At 35.9% G+C, this 27,157-nt stretch overlaps 1 protein-coding gene across 1 annotated transcript in view; it reads right to left on the bottom strand.

The window, feature by feature from the left end:
* Positions 1–27,157, bottom strand: part of TLL1 (tolloid like 1) — a 248,915-nt gene that overhangs the window by 57,240 nt on the left and 164,518 nt on the right. Inside the window, exons 13-17 of the mRNA XM_007524530.2 lie at positions 22,104–22,299; positions 18,976–19,101; positions 17,125–17,285; positions 10,247–10,427; positions 1,053–1,178 (exon numbers count right to left, since the gene is read on the bottom strand). Of these exons, the coding sequence (XP_007524592.1) occupies positions 1,053–1,178; positions 10,247–10,427; positions 17,125–17,285; positions 18,976–19,101; positions 22,104–22,299 (790 nt within the window). The remainder of the gene's footprint in view (positions 1–1,052; positions 1,179–10,246; positions 10,428–17,124; positions 17,286–18,975; positions 19,102–22,103; positions 22,300–27,157) is intronic.

Raw genomic sequence — 27,157 nt, 5'->3', positions numbered from 1 at the left:
TTGGATAGGACAGAGAGAAATAGAGGGAGGAGGGGAAGACAGGGAGGGGGAGAGAAAGACAGACACCTGCAGACCTGCTTCACCACCTGTGAAGCGACTCCCCTGCAGGTGGGAAGCCAGGGGCTGGAACCTGGATCCTTGCTCCAGTCCTTGCGCTTTACGCCACGTGTGCTTAGCCCGCTGCGCTACCGCCAGACTCCCAGAAACCTGTATTAACAATCTACCTTTACTAACAACTATAGCTGTAAAGTCTGCCTTAATAGTCTCTCAGAACAGGCATAAACCTAAGATTAGGAGAAAATACAAGAACATACAGAGAGAGAGAGAGAAAGGAATGGAGGGAAGGAAGGAAAAAAGGTGAGAGGGAATTAAAACTCTAAGTAACTATCTCTTGTTCCCAACTAATCCACTTTGGCTGAGGATATGAAAGAAAAAAAAAAACTGTCTTTATGAAACCTCAGAACACTGTAAGACTTTAAGCCAAATAAAAGCTACTATTCTGCTACTAATGTGTTTTCTACATGTGTGTATATGTGAGGGTGGGTGAGGGAAGAGGAGCATCACTTATAACTTTAAATGGCACAGTATCTACCATTTTTAAAATGTCTTTCCTTTGGTAGGCATTTGTGCTTGATCTTCTGGTATTTAAAGTGACATCAACTCATATGGCATATATATATAAGATATTTTGGAGAAATGAATTAAATCAGATGCAAAACATTTAGCAGAAGTCAAATCTAAATATGGAACCTGTTATAAGGTCCATCTGACAAGACCTGAGTATTTTTTCTGGCTGCCAGATGGCATTATGGAAACTTCAATGTCAGTTACACAAGTTACTTTAATGCCATCCATGTGTAAAGAACAGAACTTGTGGGTAATATGAGAAGCCCGATGCTTTACCTTGTCTCTTTTACTGTCCAGACTTTTATTTTGGCATCTGTATAATCAACAATCATATCACTCATTGATATGATTAACTCTACTTGGAATTACTATCCAACACACATGAAGTTTTAGGTATTGCCAAGAAAACAACGCCCCTTTCTTACCTTCCTTGCAGTCGTGTTTATTTTCATGCAGCACAAATCCATTGCGGCACTGACAAATGTAGCTTCCCATTGTGTTAACACACTCCTGTTGACAACCACCATTATCCTTAGAGCATTCGTCTTTGTCTAGTAAAGAAATAATCCCATATTTTTGCAAGCAACTTTAAAGGCTATTATAGGAGAGTCACTAGTTGTGGTTAACAACAGCAAAGGGTAAACTAAGTCATAGCTTTCTTGTTCTGAACATAAAACACATAATGTAGAGTATCTTAGTTTTACCTACTCCTTGTTTAGCTTGGAGTCTCCTACCCCCTGAATTGCTTCTAGTTCTATTTGTTTTTTTTAGATAGTCTTCTTTTATGCCTATGTCTGAAGCTCTTCAAGAGTAGTATAATGTTTCTGAGAAAATCAGTACATTTCTAATTCTAAACAGTTACTGTCAATTAAAATAATTTAAAATTTTGAGTAGTTTGCATAAATGCAAGAACTGGTATTGAGAAGAAAATCCTTTAATATAGTGAACATGGTGTATAGACAGAGGCTAAACAAGATTCCAAGGCTGGCCTATAATCATTTGAAAAATCCCCAAGTAAAACTACTATAGTGGGTTTTTCTCATGATCTTTGAAGTTAGACTTAGTATTAATAAATCTGGATATGCCATAATATTTCAAGACAGAAAAGACATCACTAGAATATATTAATAAAGAAACATAGTGTAAATATTTTTAAACAAATACAGTCTAGCAGACTAGTTTAGTAATAAATATTTCCCTAAAAGCACTTTTGGTGTTCTAAAAGTGAAAGCTCAGATAATAAATATGAACTTTAAGAAACAGCAAATAAATTCACTACAAGGAAGAAAGCCAAACCAGAGTAGCAAGTAGTCAACTCAGTGAAAAGCATCAACCACTGTTCTATGTCATTCAGCTGTCACTCTATACCTGCTTGTCTATTAAAATCAGAACTAGCAGATTGCTCTAGACACATATATATGCTAACACATCACTCAGACTTTAACCACTCTCACAATGTAGAGAAAGAATAGAACACACGGAAGTCCTATAAGAGGTCAGAGTGGATTTAAAAAATTACTGTCAAACTGACTTTTCTGGTAAGCACAGTGAGCTCATCGTGGTACACAAATAGCAAACACCGTGTTCCTTTTTTTTTAATATTTATTTTATTTATTCCCTTTTTGTTGCCCTTGTTGTTTTATTGTTGTGGTTATTATTGTTTTTGTCGTCGTTGTTGGATAGGACAGAGAGAAATGGAGAGAGGAGGGGAAGACAGAGAGGAGGAGAGAAAGATAGACAACCTGCAGACCTGCTTCACCACCTGTGAAGCGACTCCCTGCAGGTGGGGAGCCGGGGTTCGAATCGGGATCCTTATGCCGGTCCTTGTGCTTTGTGCCACCTGAGCTTAACCCGCTGCGCTACAGCCCGACTCCCCGTGTTACTTTTTTGTTGTCTCCTGGGCTCTGCTGTTATAGACTGACTTTTTTTTTTCTTTCTAATTTTTATTACAAAGGACAAAGAGAAATTGAGAAAGGAAAAAGAAGAAGAAGAAGAAGCAGAAGAAGAAGAAGAGAGAGAGAGAGAGAGAGAGAGGCCTGCAGAACTGCTTCACTGCTTGTGAAGTGGACCCTTGTAGGTGGGGATCAAGGACTTGAACCTCAGTCCTTAAACTTGGTAATATGAGCACTTTACCAGGTGTGCCACTGCATGGACCCCCTGTGTTGCCTCTTTTTTAAAAAAAAATATTTATTTATTCTCTTTTGTTGCCCTTGTTGTTTTATTGTTGTAGTTATTAATGTTGTTGTTGATGTCATTGTTGTTGGTTAGGAGAGAAATGGAGAGAGAAGAGGAAGACAGAGAGGGGGAGAGATACATAGACACCTGCAGACCTGCTTCACTGCTTCATTGCTTGTGAAGCAACTCCCCGGCAGGTGAGGAGCTGGGCACTCAAACCATGATCCTTAGGGCCTTTGCGCTTTGCACCATGTGTGCTTAACCTGCTGTGGTACCACCTAACTCCCATCTTTTTTTTTTTTTTTTTTAGTCAAATCAATATTCACTGTATGGGGGTGAGTTTTGGAAGAAATTTAAATTGAACGGCCTGATAGTAATTTTTAGAAATGCCCTTGTCATAGCTTACACATGCTACCAGAATATATTCGCGTATTTGCACTGGCAATATCAGAATATTCTAAATCCATGCTGGCAATCCTAACACTTTAAAGGTATAAGAGTGAATATATCTGTGATTTACATGTTGTCTTCCTAGCTGTGACAATTATATTAAACTTTTAAGACTCATGATGGAGAGTCAGCTATAAAAATGAATAAAGAAAACATTTTTTATAAAATGTCAAATATCAAATGTATAAAAATAAGTTAGTAATTATCCTTATAAAATTCATCTTATGAAAACTTAAAATGTGGGATCTCTATTCCTTATTTGTATCAAAAGTAAAATTATATTTTGATATATCAATCATTTACGCAATATGGTTAGACAGTAAAAGAACTTGTTACAACCATGACATTAGCTACGTGCATTTTATTTTTTATTTTTCACTACTGTCACCAGGGTTGTTGCTGGGACTCAGTTACCTACAGATGAATCCATAGATCTTGGTGGTCACTTTTTAAAATTATTATTTGATAGGACAGTGAGAAATTGAAATTGAAAGGGGCAGGGATATAGAAAGGGAGAGATATTGAAAGACACCTGCATTAATTGCCTCATCACTCATGTAACCTCCCTTCAGGTGGGGAGTGGGTGCTCAAACCTGTGTTCTGGTGCATGTCAATGTGTGTTCTCAATCATTGCTTGGTACCTGCTACTTGCATTTTCTGATTTGGATAGTCATGCAGAAGTGACTTTAGACTGATTACTTAATGCAACTTTTCCAGTGGTTCTTTACTCAAGATGTTTTAGACCTTTTCAGACATACATAGAGAAAAGTAAGCAAAGGAGAGCCACCATAACACTGAAGCTTTGCCTCGTTCCCTAGAACTTCCATGTAATCTAGCAGAAGGCTCAAACCTGGACTGTGTACATAACAAAACTGTCACCTACCCAGGTGAGCTATGTTGCTGGCCCTAATAGCTATTTTAAGGTCTGATAGATTAATACCTTACCTGTGACACTGTTACTTAAAATGAATAAGGTTAAAAATGAAACCAATCATTTTTAATGATAGTTTTCTGACGACCAATTATTCATGTTGTTGCCCTAGAAAAATACTAAAATTCAAAAATAATTTTAAAGGAAGTTAAAGAAAGGCAAGGGAGGAAGTAGAAGAGAAGAGAAACTAGAGATGGGTAGATATGATTTTATATTCAGTTTTGTCTAGTTGTTGACTGGTTCTCATTATTTTTACCTTGTTTCCTGTCTTCATTCTCTTACCTGATGTTGGCTAAACAATAGAATATAATTAGGAATTATCAATATAAACTTCTAGACTATACCTAAAGGTTGATATAAAGTTTCATTAATTAAAAACTATAGTACTCAAAATATTATCTAAAAGAAGCAGTCACTATGGCCTGAGACTCATTATAAAACAGTGCTTCAACAAATCCAAGCCATATGAAAAGAGACACATCAAATTTATTCATGTGTGTACATTATATAAAAGGAAGCTATTCATTTAGCTTGATATTTTAAAATTGTTAAGGGAGTAGTAAGAACACTGTAGCTATTTGAAAAATAATTGTTTGAAAGGCAGTGAATAAATTATTCTAATAAAAGTAAATGCTATTCTGGATTATCTATGCTAATGAAAAATAACACCATCAAAGCTGACCTCTGTATATTCTGTACTTATTTATAGAAAGTCATAAAAATAGAGAGGGGGAGCTAGTAACAAATATGATTGTGTTTTCACATTCCTTCTTCTTTTAGGACATAGGGAGACTACAGATGTTTTGAACTTAATTAAATCCAAAGAGAGAAGGAATGGGGCTACATAATTTTAAATATTTCTCTGAATATCTGCATAGCAAATTCAAACTGAGAATTCTATCAAAAATGTATGTGAAATTTTCTAGCATTTTAAGACAGTGGGTACAATGTTTAAAAACAGCTTTAATTATTAGTGATAGAAATAAATGTTTTCTTTAGTGAAATAAAAACATTTATTTTCTGTATATGGAAGTTAGTCCTCCTTCTTTGAAACGAATAGATCTGCTTTCTACTCCTCCTAATTAGATGAAGCAGGTCCATTATTCTGAGAAAAGGAGGTGGCATGTTTCCATCAGAGGCTTGAAAAATACGTCTGAGACTCTCAGAGGTCATCAGTTTATGAATTATACATAATAGATAGAAATGAAGTGGAAATCTGTGTCAAGTTCTTGCAGACTCGAAAATAAAAAAAAAAAAAATCTCTTTTCAGAAAGCTTCCTTGTCTGTGGAAAACAGAAGTAAAGCATCCATGCACCAGATCAGAAACATAAACATCCAATAAAATTCTTGAATCCAAAATAAACTCATATACACTAGTGCATGCACATACAGACACAACACTCAGATGATTATATACATCATATGTGGAACGCACGTGTATCAATGCAAAACAAATAATCACCTTCCAAAAAGCACTAATAAACAGTGTGGGGATGATGGTGAATAAACGGTTTGTTGGAGCCAGGTGACGGCACAACTGGTTAAGTGCATATGTTATAGTGTGCAAGAAAGAACTCAGGGTCCTACCTGCAGGGGAAAGGTTCACAAGTGGTAGAGCAGGGCTGCAGGTGTCTCTCTGTCTCTTCCCCTCTCAATTTCCCCCTCTCCTCTTAATTTCCCTTTGTCTCTATCCAACAATAAATACAATTATTAAAAATACAACTTGTTTTATCCATAACCATTTAGATATTTTAATACAATATAATGAAAACCAGACAATGAGATTCAAAATCATATATAAAATCTAATCATATTACTATATTTAATTAATCAGAGTAATAGCTAATGTTTGGTTTTAGAATGCCAGGTTGAATGCATTGTAAAGTTTCAATACCCCATCTATGGAAAAAATAAAATTAAATATCTTCCATAGTATAAGGTGGGGTAAGATAAGCAGCAGGGGGAAAGCTTTGCAAGTGGTGAAGCAGGGCTGCTGGTGTCTCTCTGTCACTCTCCCTCACTATTTCCCCCTTCCCTCTCTCGATTTCTGGCTTTCTCTATCCAATAAATAAAGATAATAAAAACATTTTTAAAAAAGAGAAGCAGAAAAACACAACTAGTGAAAGAGACTACAACATGATAACTTCTTTAAATTTGTTGGGGGTCTGCGCCTGAACGTAGGTGGTACACTTGGCATCAAAGCACACTATCCATGTTAACTATTTTTCCAGCCCCTTCAAAATTTTCAAGCCACTGTATTTTCATACTAACTTATTATATTTAATCAAAGTTCATGTGCTAGTTTCCCACTTTTATTAACACAGAAAATATGAAAGGAGTGTCAATTATGGTGAAAATAAACTATCTTTTTAGTTCTTTCTTAAATATTTGGTGTTTACTTAAAATTGGCCTATGTGCAAAAAATAACTAATATCTCTATAAGACTACTTTATTAACTCATTTTGTTTTAGAAATAGAGCTAAAATACCTAATTCACTGTTTTATTAACCATTTACATATATTTCTTATTATTTTGATATGTCATTTAAATGCAAGGAAGTTAAATCTTATTATTTTTAAATTAGAAATTTCATATTTATATACATATATGAAAATTTTATTTTATATTTTTATTTCCCTTTTGTTGCCCTTGTTTTTTATTGTTGTAGTTATTATTGTTATTATTGTTGTTATTATTGTTGATATTGTCATTGTTGGATAGGACAGAGAGAAATGGAGAGATGAGGGGAAGACAGAGAGGGGGAGAGATAGACACCTGCAGACCTGCTTCACTGCCTGTCAAGCAACTCCCCTGCAGGTGGGGAGCTGGGGCTTGAACCCGGATCCTTATGCAGGTCCTTCCGCTTTGCACCACATGCGCTTAACCCGCTGTGCTACCGCCTGACTCCCATATGAGCATTTTAACAATGATGTTTGCTGATATAGCATCTCTGTCTCACATTTTTATTTCCTAATAAATATCATGAATTACTTCACTTCAAACAGGAATGAATAAAATTACCTTTAAGATATTATTATAATACCAAAATAATATTTTCCTATTTATGTGTATATTATTAATTTTAATGAAAGAGAGATACAGAGAGAAAGAAACTGAAAGAAATATCTTAGCACTGTTCAGCTGAGGATTGAACCTGAGACCTTAGAGCCTCAGACATGAAAGTTTTTTGCATAGCCATTATGCTGTCTCCCTAGCACTAAAATATTTTCAGTATGAATAGAACTTGTTAAAATGGATGATCTTGCTGGGGTGGGGGTGGAGGGGACAACATAATGGTTATGCAAAAGACACTCATACCATACCCTCTCCCTCTCCCTCTTGTTCTCCCTCTCACTCTCAATTTCTCTCTGTCCTAGGCAAATAAAAATATAATTAAAAGAGAAGAAATATGAAGTATATCTGTTGTTTTTTTGAGGTCATAGTATGTCTGTTGTAATGTATCACTAATGTCATTTGCAAAGGGAATAATCAATTCAAGAGCTAAGATCCACTAAAATGAACTGAAATTCAAATTTCAAATGCTTTATTTACAACACTTAGCCTTTTAACTCCTCATTGACCAATATGTTAAATAAAGATGGAAATTTAAATATCAAAGTGCTATTTAGACTATTAATTATACACGAAGCCTCCAAGATAGTTCCCATTGATAGTGTGTTGCTTTGTGTGTGCAACCCAGGTTCAAGCCCTGCCACTACCTAGCTTCAGTGCTGTGGATTCTCTCTCTCTCTCCTCTGTGTCTCTCTCTGTCTTTCTCTTTCTATCTCTTTCATTCTATCTGATCTTTTTTTTTTTAAAGGCCTATACATCTGTATAGTAAGTTCTCAACAAATGGCAGCTATGACATGAAGCTTGGAGGTTAATTTTTCCATAGAGCTAAGGAATAAAGAAGATGCACTTTCTTATGCTGGACAACAGTTTCTCTATATGTGCCTCATGCATGTATTAGAAGAATTAAAGATGCAAGTTTTACTTTATGTTATATTTACTTTTTTTTGGATAGAAAAACTGAAAAAGGGAGAGAGAGAGGAGAGACACTTCCAGCACTGCTTCACCACTTGTGACGCTTCCTCCCTGCAGATGGGGAACAGGGAATTGAACTGGGATCCTTGTGCATCACCAGGTGCGCTATAGGCCAGTCCTAAGATGCATGCTTTATATGTCAATAGTACTATCATAAAGATGCAAAGAAACAGTTATTCTAACAATTTGAAAAGATTTGCCTGACCAAAAACATCAAAGAGTGAATTCTTAAGTTTGCTGTGTAACCCTGAATTAAATCAGACTTTGTCATTAGCATACATATTCAATAGCATGTAACATTTTAAAATATTAAATACAATGAATGACTAATGCAGAAAAGACCCGAGTACTGTAACTATGATAATATTTAGCGGCTTTACAATTTTAATAAATATTTAGGTGTTCCTAAGATAAAAAGTCAGTACTAAACCTTTAAATAACTTTAGATTTATAATATGTATGGTATGACATTTACAAAATAGAAAAATATAAGAAAAGCTTTCTTCATTCAAGTAAGATTAATGGTGTTCATATTAACTCCTATTAAAAATAAAAAAATAAGATTAAAATTCTACTTTGAATAACAAAAAAAATTGAAAGAACGTCTTAGAAAAATGTCTAAAAGGCATTTAAACCCAGGGGCATGGCAGGAAAGGAGACAAAGGGAAGCAGGTGCTATGTATTTTGAACATACCTTTGTATGTTTGACTTGGACCTCAATGGAACGCATGAACCATTAACTTCATTACACTGGAAACCCCAGACAAACCATGGGTATTGTAAATCTCATTAACTTTGAACACATGGGGTCTGGGATAAATGGACTTTGAATTAACTCAATCCAAATTACTTAATATAAAAAGATAATTGGAATTCAGTTGCTCTAAATTGATGGACAGAAAGGCACACTGGATAACTATATGAGGTTTTATTACCAATATTATCTATTTTTAAGTTATAGTATAATATTTTTATATATGTTTATTCCAAAATTAGGAAAACAAGGACATTTTACCAAAGTGTCTTAGAATTTGGTAAACCTTTTATCATTTTTCAGCTCTTTAATGTGAACATTTTGATTTGAGTTGGTTTAATGATTGAATTTAAAATACAGAAATGTCAACTGCTAAACGTGTCTGATAATGTGCTTTCATAAAATTATACCTGAGTGAAATAGGAGGTGAAGGACAACTACCAGATGGTCTAGCTCACATGGGAAATATTGATGAATAAGGCAAATCAACTTTAAAAAAACAAAAAGAGTAAGCAGACTGTTTCTTAGACTCTGTAAGAACCTGACGGTTATGGGAAAGGAAAGCCCCACGTGGTGGTGGGGGGGGGGCTATGATGACTTCACACATCATGTGTGGGTATGGAAATACTTCTAAAATAGGGTAATTTTACTAAAACAATGTTAAATGGTGAATAAAGTATTTATTGTTCTTATTATCAATATAGTATTGATATTTAGGCCTTTTACTGTGCTTATAGTAATTAATAAAATGCTATTTGTACTATCCTTAGTAAAATTTGATTATATTTATGTAACACATCCATCTTTGAGAACTACATTTCTTCAAATATTTTATTAAGAACATCCTAGGATTTCTTTAAATTTTTAAATTTAATTTAATTTTGATATCTTTACTTATTTGATAGACAGCCAGAAATTGAGATGAAGGAGGAGATAGACAGCAATAGAAAAAAAAAGAAAGAAAGACACCTGCAGCACTGCTTCACCACTTGTGAAGCTTTCCCCCTGCAGGTGGGGACTGGGGGCTCGAACCCGGTCCTTGAGCATTGTAACATGTGCACTTAACCTGGTGCGCTACCGCTCAGTTCCAAGAAAATCCTACTTTTAAGTGTGGGATTATAAAATCTGGGATAAATGGTCATAGATCTCATATATTTCCAAGACACATTCACAGAGAACTCTGAAGAATTATATAAATTATGCATTGAGGCCAATATGCCATAAAATCCTATATCTTTGACATGTAGCTTGTGAATTCTGATACCTGAGAAGAAATGTGCTTTGAAGCCCTTCTTAGACACTGTATTGTCAGATTTGAATTCAATCCTCATATTGTTGAACTGAGATGTGATCACTTCTGGCACTTCAGCGCCACAGAATTTACCATGCATCTTAGACTCAGAAGAAAGGCCACTCCAAATCTCTACATAATCATATTTGCAAACCTAGAAAAAATATGAATTTATTATAATCACCAAACTTGAAAGTATCCACTGCCTGATATATTTGGAAAATTTATTCTGTTTTTACTCTTTATTTTTGTAATGATAGTCAAACTGGAATTAACAGCTAAAGAAAATAAATGGTTTCAAATAGAAGTTATGAAAGAAAAGAAATTTGTCCTGGACAGCTTCAAGAGATAGTGAAATATGACATGTCTGTTTATATGACATTTTGTCTACAAATCAACCATTAACAACAAAGCTGGCTCTATTGTAGAGATAATAAGACAGTTCAGTAAATTTTATCTCACATATCCAAAAGTATGGTGGTGTGGTTAATGGATAGAGACTGGTTTGGTCCAGTGCAGACACACCCAGAAATACCCCATTCTCACTAAACTTTAAAAGTATGATTGGTATTTAATACATAGTAAAAAGAATATCTTGCCTATCAAACTCATCAAACATACTGATATTTCATACTTTTTTGGGTTATTTGGCATTATAAAGTTACTCTGTAATATAGTTATGGAGTTGCAAACAAGTATGACTTATACTTAATGGATTGGCAGTAGACATTTTTATTAAAATGAAGATAATTCATTCTAATTCATAGATTAAATATGAAAAATCCCAAAACTGAAGAAACTAAGTAAATGCCAGACAAATTCAAGGTATTCTTAAGCAATTTTATGATCACTAACAGATGTTTTCATAAAACACCAAAATTCTGATGTCATATTCTAAGGAACACATTTTGCATGAATGACCTTATTACATAAATGCATAATTAGCAAGGTCTAACACTGCATATTATTGAGCCCTGGGGCATGATCTGTACTTTGCAAATTTGTTAACTCAAATTAGTGGTTCTTATGATAGTAATTAGTTGATAAATATGAAAAATATTGCTAGAAAAATAAATAAGTTGTTCATCCACTCTGTGAGAATTATAATATTTGGTTAGTAATAACTATTATATTATAGTTGTCAACAAGGTTAAAGTTGATTGACATTGACTTTCCTTATAAATATAATGAACATATAACAATTATATTTTAATTATTATCCTTTAAATCATGTTTTTTGCTCATGGTTTTAATTCAAGTAGTTACAACAATCAAACTATAAAAATTCACAAATTTTTTTGGGTCAGAGAGATAGCTTTCCAGGTAGGTTTCCTGCATTGCAATGTCTACAAAACCAAGTTAGAGCCCCAGCACCACATGGATGGTACTGTGGCACCAGAGGAAGATCAGTGTAATGACATCTCTCCTTCTTGTCTCTTCTGAATGAAAAAACGTGGTCAGACACAGTGAAAATGCCAAATGTAAGGCTCTATTTCCATTTTAAAAAGTTCACAGGACTTTTTATAACCTTCCATGTAGCAACATCATTATAAAATCGAACAACTCTGGGATATGACAGAGCTTATAAAGATTCTTCTACAAATAAAGAACACTATCATGAGAAAAGTGCTTTTAGAATATAATATCCCACTTATGTAAATCCACCTATTCTCCTACCTTCTGAAAATAAATGTTTAGCCTTTTTAGTAATACTCCTCAGTTAATTCATCAAAATGTCTGATCTGCCACAGTTTATTAGAATTATGGAAAACTAAGAGAGTAGGAATCCTATAGTTCTAACTTCATATTAAATCACAGAAGTGGTAGGAACATGGCTATTTTCAAATATTTATTTGTTTATCTTATGGGAAGGAGGACCAGAACATCATTTGTTCATTGGCAGTGCAGAGAGTTGCTCTACATGCTCTACAAACAGAATTACTCTGCCAGTCACACTGATTCCTATTTCTAAAAAGTATCATTCATCTTAAAAGTTTTCTAAAGAGACTATACATTTCTTCCATTTCAAGATTCTCCTAATTTCAGATGCTAAGGGAAAATCATGTTTTATGTGGATAAAGTGTGTTAAAAACACAAACTATGGGAAAAACAAAACTTGGACTGATGATGTACTTCATGAGAGCAAAGAACTCTGGGGGTGAAGGGCAAACATAAGATTGAGGGAAGGGAGAAGCTTTCAGGTCCTGGTACATGATGATGGACCTAATTTTGGAATAAGGTTATTTTGCATACTCATCTTGTTGAGTTGAAAAACTATACCCAGCAACTGTACTGAAAACCATTAACCTCCCAATAAAAAAAAGTAAAGGGGAAAAAATTCCTCCACTTATTCCCATTAGTAAATTTATATAACAACAAAAAGACAATGGTGAAAAGAAATAAATTTGTTAACATAAACAATAATTATCCTAGGGCAAGAGACTGGCTTATTTAATGATGGCCTTTTGGTTAATATCACACCATCTCATTACCTGAGTAGTCAGGGAATCCTTGGATTCCCATACAAATATGATGTGCTTAGACTTCCAATGGATCCCTCCATCACTGGCCATTCCATCAGGAACGTTATAATAAGTCATCTTGAGGGCCTTCCCAGGACCTTGCTCTCAACATAAAGCAGTGATAGTAGGAACTGCATCAGTCTCTGAAGGGTGACTGCTACTTAAAGAAGTCTGGTCTTGAGATGACTGCAGCCTAGAATGCTCCCAGCTATGACCATGAGCTGTGAGCTCAGACCTATAGGAACTCAGAGGTTACACAGGCTCCAGTGCTAAATATAAATATATGTGTGGGCCCTGCCTGGGTCAGGTGCATGGGGTAAACACTAAATTTTATTCATAATTTTTTTCCTATAATGGGAGCTACTCTCTGTCCTAATCCAATTTTCTAGCCTTTTTATCTACTCCGATACCATCTTCTCAGACAATACTTTTACCCAACTTCATGTTAGCTATCAAAATCAAGCAAAAAACTACAATAGTCATGGACCCCTAGAAACATGCCTAAAATGGACTTCCTAGCTTCTTTCCACCATAAGAGCCCTAATCACATCTGCTCTGTTATTACTTTTGGTTCCTGTTCATGCAACATTTTGTTCTGCTTTATCCCTTGCTGACATTCAGCCACCAAGTTGCAGATGCTACCATGATTCCATCCTGACTTTTCTTGGCAGACAACCTCACCAATGTGTCCTGGAACCTCAAGTCTTCAGAGCCCTACTCCACTAGGGAAAAATAGAAACAGGCTGGGGGTATGGATCAATCTGCCATCGCCATGTTGAACAGAAGAAGCAATTACAGAAGCCGAAAACTCCCACCTTCTGCACCCTGTAAATAATATTGATCCATTTTCCCAGTGGGGGAGAAGTGATAGGAGGAAGAAGTTGAGGGCTGTGACATCCAACTACATCAGGACCCGAAGAGAGAAGAGGAAAAAGACAGGGACATTTGGATATAGTAACCTGCAACCTTAGGAAAACTGTATTGTTGGTCTGCTTCTAAATTCTGCTTCTAAGACCCCTTATGTTTCATTGGTTTAATCCTCCCTGCTTAACACTGTGTTCTGTTTACATAACCACTGTTAACTAAGCACCACCCTGCCTCCAGGGCATTGGTTTAATCCTCACTGTTTTGCAGGCTTTTTCCTTCTCCCCACCCCCTATCCTACGTACAACCTCTTCGGACCTGACACTTCTGCCTCAGGATATATGAGGACAGGATTGTGATTAGAGATAGCTTAGATTGCACTGCGTTCCACATGAATAAAGACTGAACTGCGTACCACTCAGCCATGAGTCCCTGGTCATCTGTCTTCCGCCAGTGAAGCTAGCCCAGCCCAGCAAATGGCGCCCTGAACAGGGACTGGCACTGTATAGTTTACAGTAGAGGGATTGGGGATTCAGATGTCTAGTGGTGTATACTCCTGTGAATATTTAACTTTGTAAATTAATATTAAATCACTAATAAAATAAGTAAACAAGTAAAAAACTAAAAACATCTTGATTTATCCTATAAAATTCCCATATAATTCAATAGTAACAACAACACAAATAAGCACACAAAGGAAACGCAAAGTGCAGAAGCCTTTCCTATTATAAAACATACATATGATGTAGAAAAGATTTCAAAAGGTACAGTGAAATCTAACAACATTTACATCTTAAAACACGGACATAACTTAAGTGCCAGATTATAGCTAACTGGATAAATACAACTTGTTTTGCATACAGGATCACATATTAATCTACCATAAGATAAAATCTTTCCATTTGCCACAGTATGGATAAAACATGGGGAGATTATGCTAAATGAAATAATTTAGGAGACAGACAGTTAGTAATGCCACACATGTGTGGAATACAAAGTAAGAAAACATTCAAAGGAACAATGAAAACTGAACTAAAACAAACCTGTAGATTCTGACTGTAGAACTGAGGTTACTTGGAGAGGTTGGAATGGGAAGCAAGGACAGATAAAGGAGGTCTAGTGGGCAGAGATGGTGGGTTACTGCATTGTAAAGTAGGAGACATGGCACCTGGTGTTGGCGTACCTGGTTGAGTGCACATGTTACAATGCACGAGGACCTGAGTTGGAGGCCCAGGTCCCCAATTGCTGGAGGAAAGCTTTGCAAGTGGTGAAGCAGGGCTGCAGGTGTCTCTCTGCCTCTCTCCCTCTCTGTCTCCCTCTCCCCTCTCAATTTCTGGTTGTCTCTGTCCAATAAATAAAGATAAGTTTAACAACAGAAATAAAATTAAAAAGTAAAGCAAGAGCCAGAAGATAACCTAAGCAATAGAAGATACCCAGTGTCCTGCACAAGAACAAGTGTCTGAGTCCACAGCAACACATGAGAACACCTCATAGAGATATAGCACTGTGGCATCTCCCTCTCTTCCTTCCCTTCCTTTCCCTTCCCTTCCCTTCCCTTCCCCCTTCCCTTCCCTCCCTCTTCCCTCCCCTCCTCCCCTCTACCCTTCCCCTCCCCTCTCCTCTCCTGCTCTCCTCTCCTTCTCTTCCCTTTCCTTTCCGTTCCCTTTCCTTCCCTTCCTTTCTCTTCCCTTTCCTTCCCTTCCTTTCCCTTCCCTTTCCTTCCCTTCTTTTCTCTTCCCTTTCCTTCCCTTTCCTTCCCTTCCTTTCCCTTCCCTTTCCTTCCCTTACTTTCCCTTCCTTTCCCTTCCCTTCCTTTCCCTTCCCTTCCCTTCCCTTCCCTCCCCTTCCTTTCCCTTCCCTTCCCTTCCCTTCCCTTCCCTTCCCTTCCCTCCCCTTCCTTTCCCTTACCTTTCCTCCCGTTTCCTTTCCTTCCCTTCCCTTTCCTTTCCTTTTCTTCCTCCCTTCATTTTTTCTTTCTCTCCCCCTCCCTGTGTCTATCTGATTTTTGTTTTTAATTTTTAAAACGGAAAGAAAAAAAAGAGTTGCTTAAAGCAGTGGAATTGCACATGTATGAAGCTTTGGCACAAGAATAAAATTATTTAGAAAGAAAAGAAATTTAGGGAAAATAGAAAAATGCAAAGTTTTCCAAAAATATGTCTAATTATAAAATTATGGTATGACTTTCAGAAATATTACCAACAATATTGACACAGAAATACAGAAAATTACTATTTCAATTCCCTTAATTTTTGCAAGTGTTGAACACATACATGAAAGAATAATTTTTGTGAGTTCATTATATATTTAGAAGTTCTGAGTAATGTTTCATTTTAGAATAAACATAGGAAAAAAACTGTTGGGAGAAAAAGTTTAGGGGTTAGAAAAAGCAAAAAAGAAAGCAAGAAAGCTCAAACAAAACAAATATTTATTATAACACTTTTTTTCCTGGAATTAAATCAGTTGTAACCAGTAATTTAAAGAGCAGTTATAAATGTCCTTATTTCTAGGCTTGTCTTCCCATTTGTAGGCCCTGTCAGATTGTCAACACAGAAATTTTTCAACTAAATGGTTTCAGCTGTTTAAATATGGTCACTCAGTGAAAAACTCAACCTTTACTACATTATGCTTTCTTTTGTGAAGGGCAATATCAATTAAATGCATCTTTTATTGAAGTTAAAAGTCAATCATCGACACCCGATGATTTCACTCATAGGCCAAACTTATGAAACATGGACAGAAAGCAAAAACACCAAAGTGAAACTTGCATCTGGGTGTAATATATTGTGTCCAAGCAAAGGACTCTAGGGAAGAGGGAGAACAATGGGCTCTGGGGTCCTGACACATGATGAACAAAAAGGATTTAAGTTCGGGATAATAGTGTTTTGTAGACTTCTATCATGGGGTTAAGAAACTGTACTTATGTGTCAACACCTGTACTGTAAACCATTAATCCCCCAATAAAATGATACAAAAAGAATTCTTCCCTATTTGTGGGCCATGAACATCATCATGATGGAAACTTATTTATTTAATGAAAACATGCTCATTTCCACAAGTAAAATATATTGGGTTTTCCCAAGTTGATACTCTTGTTATAACTTAACCAGTGAATTTTGTTATATTTCAAAAAAAAAAAAAAAAAAACAACTGTGTGTCATAAAGCTAACAGTAATTTTTCTATAACTCTCCAGTAAATCAAGAAAATGCTGTATAATAATATTATGAGAAAATACTCCTCTGGGCAATGTTTCATCTCCCCCAAGACAGTCCAAAATATTCAGTGTCAATAAAATTATAGACAGTCAAAAAAATAAACAGTAAAGCAAAGAAAGATTACAATACCAGTACTCTTCCTCCCTTTTTTCCTTCACTCCCTTCTTCCTCCACTCCTTCCCCAGTTTGCTTTCAGACGTGCCCAAATCATAATAAGAAAAAAAAATCTCTCTATAATATTTTTTCACTTACTTCGTTACCTTCCAATTCAAAAAACTCAAACTTCATAGAGATTCTGTACTGGGTCGGTGCAACCACTTGCCATACACAGTTTTTATTAGGAGGATACTCCTTGGGCCAGCCTGGAGTGGTTATGGTGCCATTAAGTTTGGTAAGCAGCCCGCCACAAGCCGCTAGACAGAAAAAAACAGAGAAGGATTTTTTGTTTGTATGTTTTGCTTTTGTCCCCTTAGTAAAGGCCTCCTCTTTGTGGTATCTTTTTCACTAAAACCAAGGACCTCAGCATTAAGTTTCAACCATCTTCCAGATTTTTCACCTCTGAAAAAAAATATCAGTTTCTATTCTTAGCCTTCAGTACAACAGTTTAAATCAGTTAATCTTATTTATGAAGTATTGAATTTAGTGATTTGGAATCAAGTAAATTCTGGTTTCACAAACACATTTGGGATAATTTAAAAGTTGTATGAACAACATAAGGAAAACTGTCAGTTTTATTCTCTTTTAAATGGTTATAACAGTGTACAGTATATGGTTGTAAGAGCTAATGAAAGGACATAGGTGAAGGCATAATATAACATGACATAATAAAACAAAATAATTGCTTTTATTTTTTCAATTTTTAAAAAAATTTCTTTATTGGAGGATTAATAGTTTGCTGCGACTGACAATAGCAATAGCTTGTACATGCATAACATTTCCCAGTTTTCCACATAACAATACAACCCCCCACTAGGTCCTCTGTCAAAATAACTGCTTTTCTTCTCAAATTTTTTTTTCTCTCAGATGAATAATTCTTGGGGAGAGCTACAGAGTTCACAAGATAAACATAAAAAGTAAACCAAACTCTATCTAGCAACTTATTTTCTGATTGTACATGATCTTCTTAAAGAGTTAAGTTTATAAGACCTCTCTTTCTTTTAAAAATATTTTCTTTATTTATTGGATAGGGACAGTCAGAAATCAAGAGAAAAGGGGGTGAGAGAGGGAGAGAGACACCTACAGCTCTTCTTCACCACTCGCAAAACTTTCCCTTTGCAGGTGGGAACCTCAGGCTCAAACCCTGGTCCTTGTACACTGTAACACATGTGCTCAACCAGGTGCACCACCACCCAATCCCTAAGACCTCTCTTTCTTACAGTGAAATTGGCAAAAAAAAAAAAAAAAAAGGGTATCAGAGAAAGAAAATTAAGTGAAAACAGCATATACCGCGAAGGGTTTATAATCAATCCCAAGAAGACTCAAGTTATCTAAAGTAATTGGTCTCTAGTTGTCTTTGTGTTTATTTTATTTTTATTTCTGTTGTCCCTGGGGCATTGCCATTGTGGGTCAACTCTTGCAGAGATATAGAGAGAGGGACAGAAGGAGAAAGATACCCTGATAGTGAAGCTTTTCCCATGTAGTGTGGGCAAGCATCAGCCTGGGTCATGCAGATGATGTCACAGGCACAGATGATTCAGCTGCATGACTTCCTATTTTAATAATGGAAACATACTCAAATAACAGTAAAAGGATGTAAATGACGAGTGTTAATTGAAACACAGATAAAATAAAAATTTAGAAAAACAAATTATATGTGTATTTAGATAAATATGCAGATTTAGATAAATAGATACATTAAAAGGTAGTAAGGTAACCAACAGACGAAAGGGTTGATTTCTATGATAAAAGTACAGGCAAGATTTTACATAATCTGTGATTAAAACTGGGTCTTACTAGTTAGGAAAGTAAGTTAAGAAGCGACAGAGGAAGAAGACAGAGAAAGGAGGGGTGAGAGGGGAGATAAAGAGGTTGTATGAAAGAGAGAAGGGGCTGTGATAGTAGATTTTTTCCAGGCAGGAAGCAGTATGCCCCATAAGATCATACCTTCACAAGTCCTTTTGTCAGGTCCCAGCTCATAACCAGGCTCGCATGCGCACTGATAACTGCCCAGTGTGTTCAGACATCGCTGCTCACAGCCTCCACGGTCAGGTTTGGAACATTCGTCTTCCTCTACAATGGTGAAGAACAACTCAGTATATTGCTTTGATCTACCAAGGTATAAACATTTTTGGGGAATATAATATTAAATGATTCTGACATATATTTGATTTATGTCACTTTGTGGATTATATATAAGAATTCACTGTAATCTAAGCATGGTATAAGAACCAAAAGGATACAAAAAGAAGAATTTGGACTGGGTTTGGTGTATTGCACCAAAGTAAAAGACTCTGGGGTGGAAGGGAGCATTCCGGTCCTGGAATATGATGACAAAGGAGGACCTAGAATGGATTGAATTGTTATGTAGAAAACTGAGAAATGTTCATATGTACAAACTACTATATTTTACTGTTGACTATAATCCAGTAATCCTCAAAAAAAGGAAATAATAGCTCCAGGAAAAAAAAAAAAAGAACAAATAGGACTAGAAACTTAACAGAGCCAACTGAAGGTCATCTAACAGCAGGTGATTTATTTTTCCTGATTTTGTTACAATGGGGAATATTAAATTTGGAGATTTTTTGAAAAAAGGTGCTGAGAAAACAGCTTTCCTGGTTGATACATCTAGCTTTTTCGATATCATGAAAGAGATTTTTCAAGAAGTGACATTATTAAGACATAAATCATGATAGTGCCTACAAATTAAAGATAGAAACTTATTGGAACCCATTAAACAACACTTTCAGTGTTTCTTGTATAAACATTTTGATTGAGGAAGTGTAACTCCACAGTCTTATAAATACATACACTATTTTTTCATGAAAACATCAAAATACATGAAGACATACTCAATTTTTAAAAATGAAGAGGTAGCTTGGTGATATAGTACATGCCTTGTATATATGAGGTTCTGGGATGAATTCCTGGCACCCCATAACAAGAAAAACAAAGCCAAAATAGAATGTCATAAATGGCAGAGTGGCGCTATGACTTCTCCCTCTCTCTCTTTTCAATATAAACTGAAACAAAAATATTAAAAGTATGTATGGCAAGGATCCTGGTGGTGGTGCACCCAGTTAAGTGCTCATTACTATGCCCAAAGACCTGTGTCTGAGCTCTTGATCCCCTCCTGCAGAAAGGAAGCTTCACAAGGGATGAAGATCTTCAGGTGTCTTTCTTACCCCTTTTCTCACCCACTACCCTCTCAATTTCTCTCTAATAAAGAAGAACAAAAGAATAAAATGGCCTCTGGGAGCTATGGATTCACTGCACAGGCCTGAGCCCTAGTGATAACCCTGGCAGTAAATAAATAAATAAGTTTATGACAGTGTACTCCATGGTGTCACTTTTTATGAATAACCTATTTTTGAGTCAAGCAAACAGAAAATATATTTTGAAGAAATTATTCATTGACAAAACACTCAGCATTTGAAAAAGAGACTATTTGAAAGTAAAAGTTTATCAGTAATAACCCTGTGTCAAAGTGATATTTTAGAAATTAGAATGTTTTTTAAGGAAGTCATAGTTATTTCTAATGTGGTTTAAATCTAGTCTATAAGGGATGGTTAAAACTGCAGCCACGTGGAAATAAATTAATGAATTATATGTAAAATACCCTTTCTTCTCAAGAGTTCCATGCCTGTGTGTACATCTCTTTCTATTACAGGTTTTGCTATAAAACTAATGCATTAAAACCATATGGTATGTGATCTGGGGCCCATATTTAGCTTAGGAGACTATGTAACCTCTACATCCCTGTAGGTCTGAGCTCACATTCTGTGGTCATAAGTAGGAACATTCCAAGCTGCCCCAATATCAGGATCCATCATCCTCAGGTGTAGCATAGAGTATGTTGTCCGGCCTCCTTTCAGAGGATGGAACATACTCTACCATTGTTGATCCAAGTTGAGGGCAAGGTCCTATGGGGACCCACAAAGGGGTCTGTTTTGTTTTTCCTGATAGAGATGACCATCAATAATGGAGAGAGGGATTTGTTTGAGGTCTAAGCCCATCATTTCTGTTTGGGACTCTCAGGATTCCCTGACTAGGGCTCCAGCTGATGGGGTGCCCTAATAGTGACTAAAGAGTCATCTCTTGCCCTTATTCAGCTTTAGCAGTCCTTTCTTTGATAAGGGTAGCTTGATAAGGTTTACAGTCAACAATATTTATACACCTTTCCCATATTTGGGAGCTACCCTCTTCCCTGATCCAGCTTTCTGGTCCTTTTTCCAGCCATAACATCATCTCCCCAGATAATAACTAGAATCCACCTGCATATCAGATTTCAGGCTCACAGAAAAAAAATAAACTAGTATAGCCACAGGCCCTTAGGAATATAATTAAAATATGCCTACTAGCTATCTACAGAACAGAACCCCCCCCCAACTCTTCATCTGCACTATTCCAGCCTTTAGGTTCATGATTAGTCAACACCTTGTTTGATTTTATATGTTGACTCTCTTTTCAGCCACTAGGTTCCAGATGGTAGCATGATGCCAACCAGACTTCCCTGGATAGACAGCTCCACCAATGTGTCCTGGAGTTTTGATTCCCCAGAACCCCACCCCACTAGGGAAAAAGAGAGGCAGGCTGGGAGTATGGATTGACCTGTCAATGCCCATTTTCAGTGGGGAAGCAATTACAGAAGCCAGACCTTCCACCTTCTGCATCCCACAATGACCTTGGGTCCATACTCCCAGAGAGTTAAAGAATAGGAAAGTTATCAGGGGAGGGGATGGAATACGGAGTTCTGGTGGTGGGAATTGTGTGGAGTTGTACCCCTCTTATTCTGTGGTTTTGTCAGTGTTTCCTTTTTATAAATAAATAAATTTAAAAAAATAAAACCAAAAAAAAAAAAAAACCCACACAGTATATCTACCCTTTGTGACTACACTGGGTTCTGGAATTTGGAACAATCACACAGAGTAGGAGCTCTGTTAGTGTAGCCAATAAACTTTCCCATCAAAATCCACCTCAGTTATACACAATAACATCCTCTCCTAACTCAAAGGCAAATAGTACATTTACATCTGGCAAAGAAAAATAACATTATATATATATATTTTAATTACCTTTGAAAAAATTGGCAGCAAATCCCGCCTTGTTCACAGTACCATCAGAAACAAACTTCATCCACAAAGTATTAGAGGTAGACTTTATATCTTCAGGTTTATCATAACCACAGAAACGTCCTATCAAAGGGCTGTTTTCACTAGTCCCATCTCGAATTTCTAGGTAGTCATAAGCACAGTTGTCATGTCTTTCAATCTGCAGGAGTAAAAATGTGTGAACATACAGTTAATTGATACATGAAATAACTTCTAGCCAACGATTGCTATGTATTTCTGCATCATAGTACTGATGTCACATGAGAAATTATGTTAAATAATATTATTTCTTGTGAGTGTGAATAGTAATACTTATGTACCTCTGAATAAAGGCCATATTATTCTAAAAGACATAGAGAAAAAAATCTATGGAACAGTATGCCCACATAAAACAAGATCAGCAAAAGTTAATCATATTTTAAGAGAATGTTAAAATACAGGTAGTGATTCTTTGGAAATGACTAATGGAAAGAAAATTCAGACCTAAAATTATCACTAAAAATATGATCCAGTTATGTTATAAGCAATGTGCAGCTTTCTTTGAAACATAGTTATAAAATTACTGATATTACAAAAATAATTTATTCAGAGAAACTAGAAACAAACATATGCACAAATATCACAATGTTTTAGGCTACAAATATCTTTTTGATGGAAAACTTGGTAATTTGGAGTTATATTCTTTCTAGTGTGTGAAATTCTTTAAACATACTTGGCAGAGCTATATATTGCAAGAGAATTATTTTGTAAACTCAACACTGGTTATCTCTTATTAAAGGGTAACATAGCTCTTTTTTTGATGGGCACTTTATCTCTTTTTAAAAATATTTATTTATTTATTTATTCATTCATTTATTCATTTATGAGAGGAATAGGAGGAGAGAGAGAAAGAACCAGACATCACTCTGGTACATGTGCTGCCAGATATTAAACTCAAGACCTCAGGCTTGAGAGTACAACACTGTATCCACTGCACCACCTCCCGCATCAATAAACATTTTTATTTATTTATATTGGATAGAAACAGCGAAATAAAGAGAGAAGGAAGAGATAAGGAGAGAGACAAAAAGAGACCCACAGCCTCTGCAGGTAGGGACTGGGGGTTTGAACCTAGGTCCTTTTATGCTGTAATGTGTGCACTCAACCAGTTAGTTGCACTACCACCTGAGTCCCTGGATTTCTTATCTCTACACACTTCTCTCAATTCATATAATATAGAGAAATTCAATTTCATTAACTATTTAAATGCCCAATTCGTTATACATAATAGATTAGTCTGGAATTCTTCTATTAACCGGTGTCAGTGAACATGCTCATTCCATGGACCCATAACCTAAATGCATGAAGTTGCTATTAAATTTAGTATGTTAGTAGCAATCATCTTCAGAGTAGATAAAGGACAAAAAAATACAGATTTTTATATGTCACTTTGATTAAAAATTTAATATAATATTTGTATATTTGTTTCATTTTACCCTGTTACAAATAAGGATCCATTCATTCATTCACCCATTCCATATATGCTTATTTTATGCTAGACTTTCTTTTCACTGTTAGATATAGATCACTCAGCCTGATAATAGTCTTACCCTGCCCTCCATTTCCCACCCTCCTCATAACTTAATGCTGTTGGAACCTAGAAAGCAAAAGAACTATAAGCAGAATAAGTAAGTGAATCATAGAAAATTATAAAGTCACAGATGTGATGGAAACATAATAAAATGAAAAAATACAGTAAGCATGAGAAGTGAGGGCTGTTAAAAATGATGGTTGCAGTTTACATTATACCTCCAGGTATGTGCTCATTAAAATCATTTCCTAAATCCAATCATTTTCCTAAGCACCACATTATATTTGTGAAAATATGAGAATGAAAACATATAATACAAAGAGTATTTCATTTTAAAGATAGTAATGGTTTAAACAGAGGGAGAATTACAAGTAGTCACCAGGAATGTCAAGGTCAGTGTGATCAGCTAGGAATATGTCCTTTTCCTTTAGTCTTTAATGTATTCTCTTCAAAATCAATGTTTTTATAAATGTAACAATATTTTGATGTGATCAAAGGCTAAAGTTTCTCATGTTGTAACCTTATAACAGAACAAGCAACTTGTAACTAGTGTTGAACTATAGGGGAAATAATTAAAGGTCTCAGGAAGCCAATACAGTCTTATCTACTTAGAGAAGCAAAGGATGAACTTCTACTAAATTATGTCTCATATTGGAAAACGAAGGAAGGTAAGATGAGTCAGAACAAGAAAAGTGATGAGAACACACAATAAAGAAAATCATTATCTATTAATAAAAAATAACATCATTTTAATCAAAAGCAGTTCCAATAAACATTAGGTTAATTTTAAAGAGCTTTTAATTAATAGTTTGAGCTTAATGATTTTAATAAGAAAACACTATTAAAGATGGAACAAAAGTCATATCTTCTCAGTGATTAAACAAAACAGATAACGAGTATTTTCTCATACACAAACCTTATTTTTCCTTTGATAGATAAACAGTAAGTCACCTTATGATTTAGTTTAGTGCATATTCACAGATCACTAAGTAAAACTGGAGATTTAACTATTATCAGAATGATATGGATGTTTTAATAATCCTCACTGTCTACAATAAGCTGTGCATTAATATTGCAATAGCCCCCAGATGACAAAAAGGTGGCGGTCACACAGAGAGTGAGTCCCCACTGACAAAAAAAGGCTATAGAGTAACTTATCAATCAAAACCAAAGTTTCTTTTTAAAAAATATTTATTAATTTCCTTTTGTTGTCCTTGTTTTAGGGTTGTAGTTATTGTTGTTGATGTCATCATTGTCAATAGGACAGAGAGAAATGGAGAGAGGAGGGAAGGATAGAGAGGGGGAGAGAAAGATAGACACCTGCAGACCTGCTTCACCACCTGTGAAGCGACGCCCCTGCAGGTGGGGGGCCGGGAGCTTGAACTGGGATCCTTAAGCCAGTCCTTGTGCATTGAACCACCTGTGCTTAACGCACTGTGCTACAGCCTGACTCCCTAAAACCAAAGTTTCTAAAGAAGATATCTGACTCTGAGTGAGGTTCTGCCAAAATTAAGTCTAGAAGTGATCCTGATAACACATCTCTGACTTATGGTATAAAATTGAACATCAAATGAGAATAAAATTGTTATGGTTTTGTAACCCCACTTATGTAGAAGTCTCGCCCATGTTCAGCAGGGAAGCAATTACAGAAGCCAGTCCTTCCACCTTCTACATCCAACAATGGCCTTGGGTCCATACTCAGAGGATTAAAGAATAGGAAAGGTATCAGGGAAGGTAATGGGATACACAGTTCTGTTGGTGGGAATTGTGTGGAGTTGTACCCCTCTTATCCTATGGTTTAGTCAATGTTACCTTTTTATAAATATTTTTTTTAAAAAAAGAGAGAACTGAGGACTCCTTCCCAAGAAAAGTGACCCTTCCCTTCTTACTAACAAAAGCCTGAGTATCCTTTGCCCTCACTCTGAGCAATCCAGTCTCCAGAGCCAAAATTACAGTGTTTCCTACAACTTGAGGTAAGCTCCACCCCACAAACTATGCTCCTAAATGAATGTACATGTACGCTTGTATTGTAAAGTGAACACTCCCCTGTGAATCATACCGTAATTATATGCAAATAGCTTGAGTCATAAAGTAAGACCTGTGCACAGAAAGAGGCAATCAGACTGCATGCTTGAGATTGAATCTGCCTATAAGGCAATTAGTTAGCATGAAACACAATAAATAAATATTTCATAGGTAAATTGTATTAAAATGGTCAATTTCATGATTAAGTCCATCCATCTACTTACTAGTTTCATGTTACTTTCATGTTTAATACACTGAAGCAGGTGTTGGTAGTAGAACAATGAAGTAATACACTGTATTTTTACATAAAAGACATCGTAGCTACTGAGTGTCCCTCCTGTTTATGCACTTATGATATTCAGAAAAGCATTAGCTCTTCTAACAATAACAATATACAATGTTAATGGCATCATTGACCTTTAGTTACGTATTTTTCTAGCTTAACTCCATTAATCCTGATTGCAATACTAGCACAATGATTTTGTTCTATTAATATTAATTTTATCTCTTAACTACACCTACACAGAAAAAAATGATGGTGAGGACACATGGAAATCTGAGATATCTGTGTAACATTTTTCTCTCTGATTCTCTCAATTCCTTCATCAATTAACATATAGGTGGGAGTTGGGCAGTAGCGCAGTGGGTTAAGTGCAGGCGGCACAAAGCGCAAGGACCAGTGCAAGGATCATGGTTCGAGCCCCAAGCTCCCCAACTGCAGGGGGGTTGCTTCACAGGCGATGAAGCAGGTCTGCAGGTGTCTATCTTTCTCTCCCCCTCTCTGTCTTCCCCTCCTCTCTCCATTTCTCTCTGTCCTATCCAACAATGTCATTAATAACCACAACAATAAAATAACAAGGGCAACAAAAGGGAATAAATAAATATTTAAAAAAACATATAGCTAGATAGGGATAAAGATAAATGACTAATAACAAGAAAGGGATAAAGCTCTGAGAGAAAATGAATACCAAAAGTCAGCCATTTAGAAAAACAAAAGAAAAAGGCATTTTCTTCTTGAGCTAAATCATGGACACAGTTAATAAAGCTGAGACCTGAATGCAGTGTCATGCACAATTACACACACAATAAATATGCTTTAATAATGACAATGCAGATTCATTAGAGACTGTAAGATAAACAGAGGTGCTGTCTTTGTTGATCTCACAGCAGCCTATGACACGGTCTGGCATCGTGGTCTCCTAGTCAAGATCTCAAGATGCCTGCCTCCATGGGTGGCCAACACTGTATCGTTTCTTCTCCAAAACAGAAGATTCCGGGTGCATCTGGGTGACAAGTCTAGCAGATGGAGACATGTCTCAAGTGGCCTCCCCCAGGGCTCTGTTCTGGCTCCTACATTATTTAATATTTACATCAATGACCTCCCAGAAACTTCTTCAAGGAAGTTCATCTACACCGATGACAT

Source organism: Erinaceus europaeus, chromosome 2 (assembly GCF_950295315.1).
Source record: "Erinaceus europaeus chromosome 2, mEriEur2.1, whole genome shotgun sequence".
NCBI classification, from domain to species: Eukaryota; Metazoa; Chordata; class Mammalia; order Eulipotyphla; family Erinaceidae; genus Erinaceus; species Erinaceus europaeus.
This window is presented reverse-complemented; position numbering and strand designations above follow the sequence as displayed.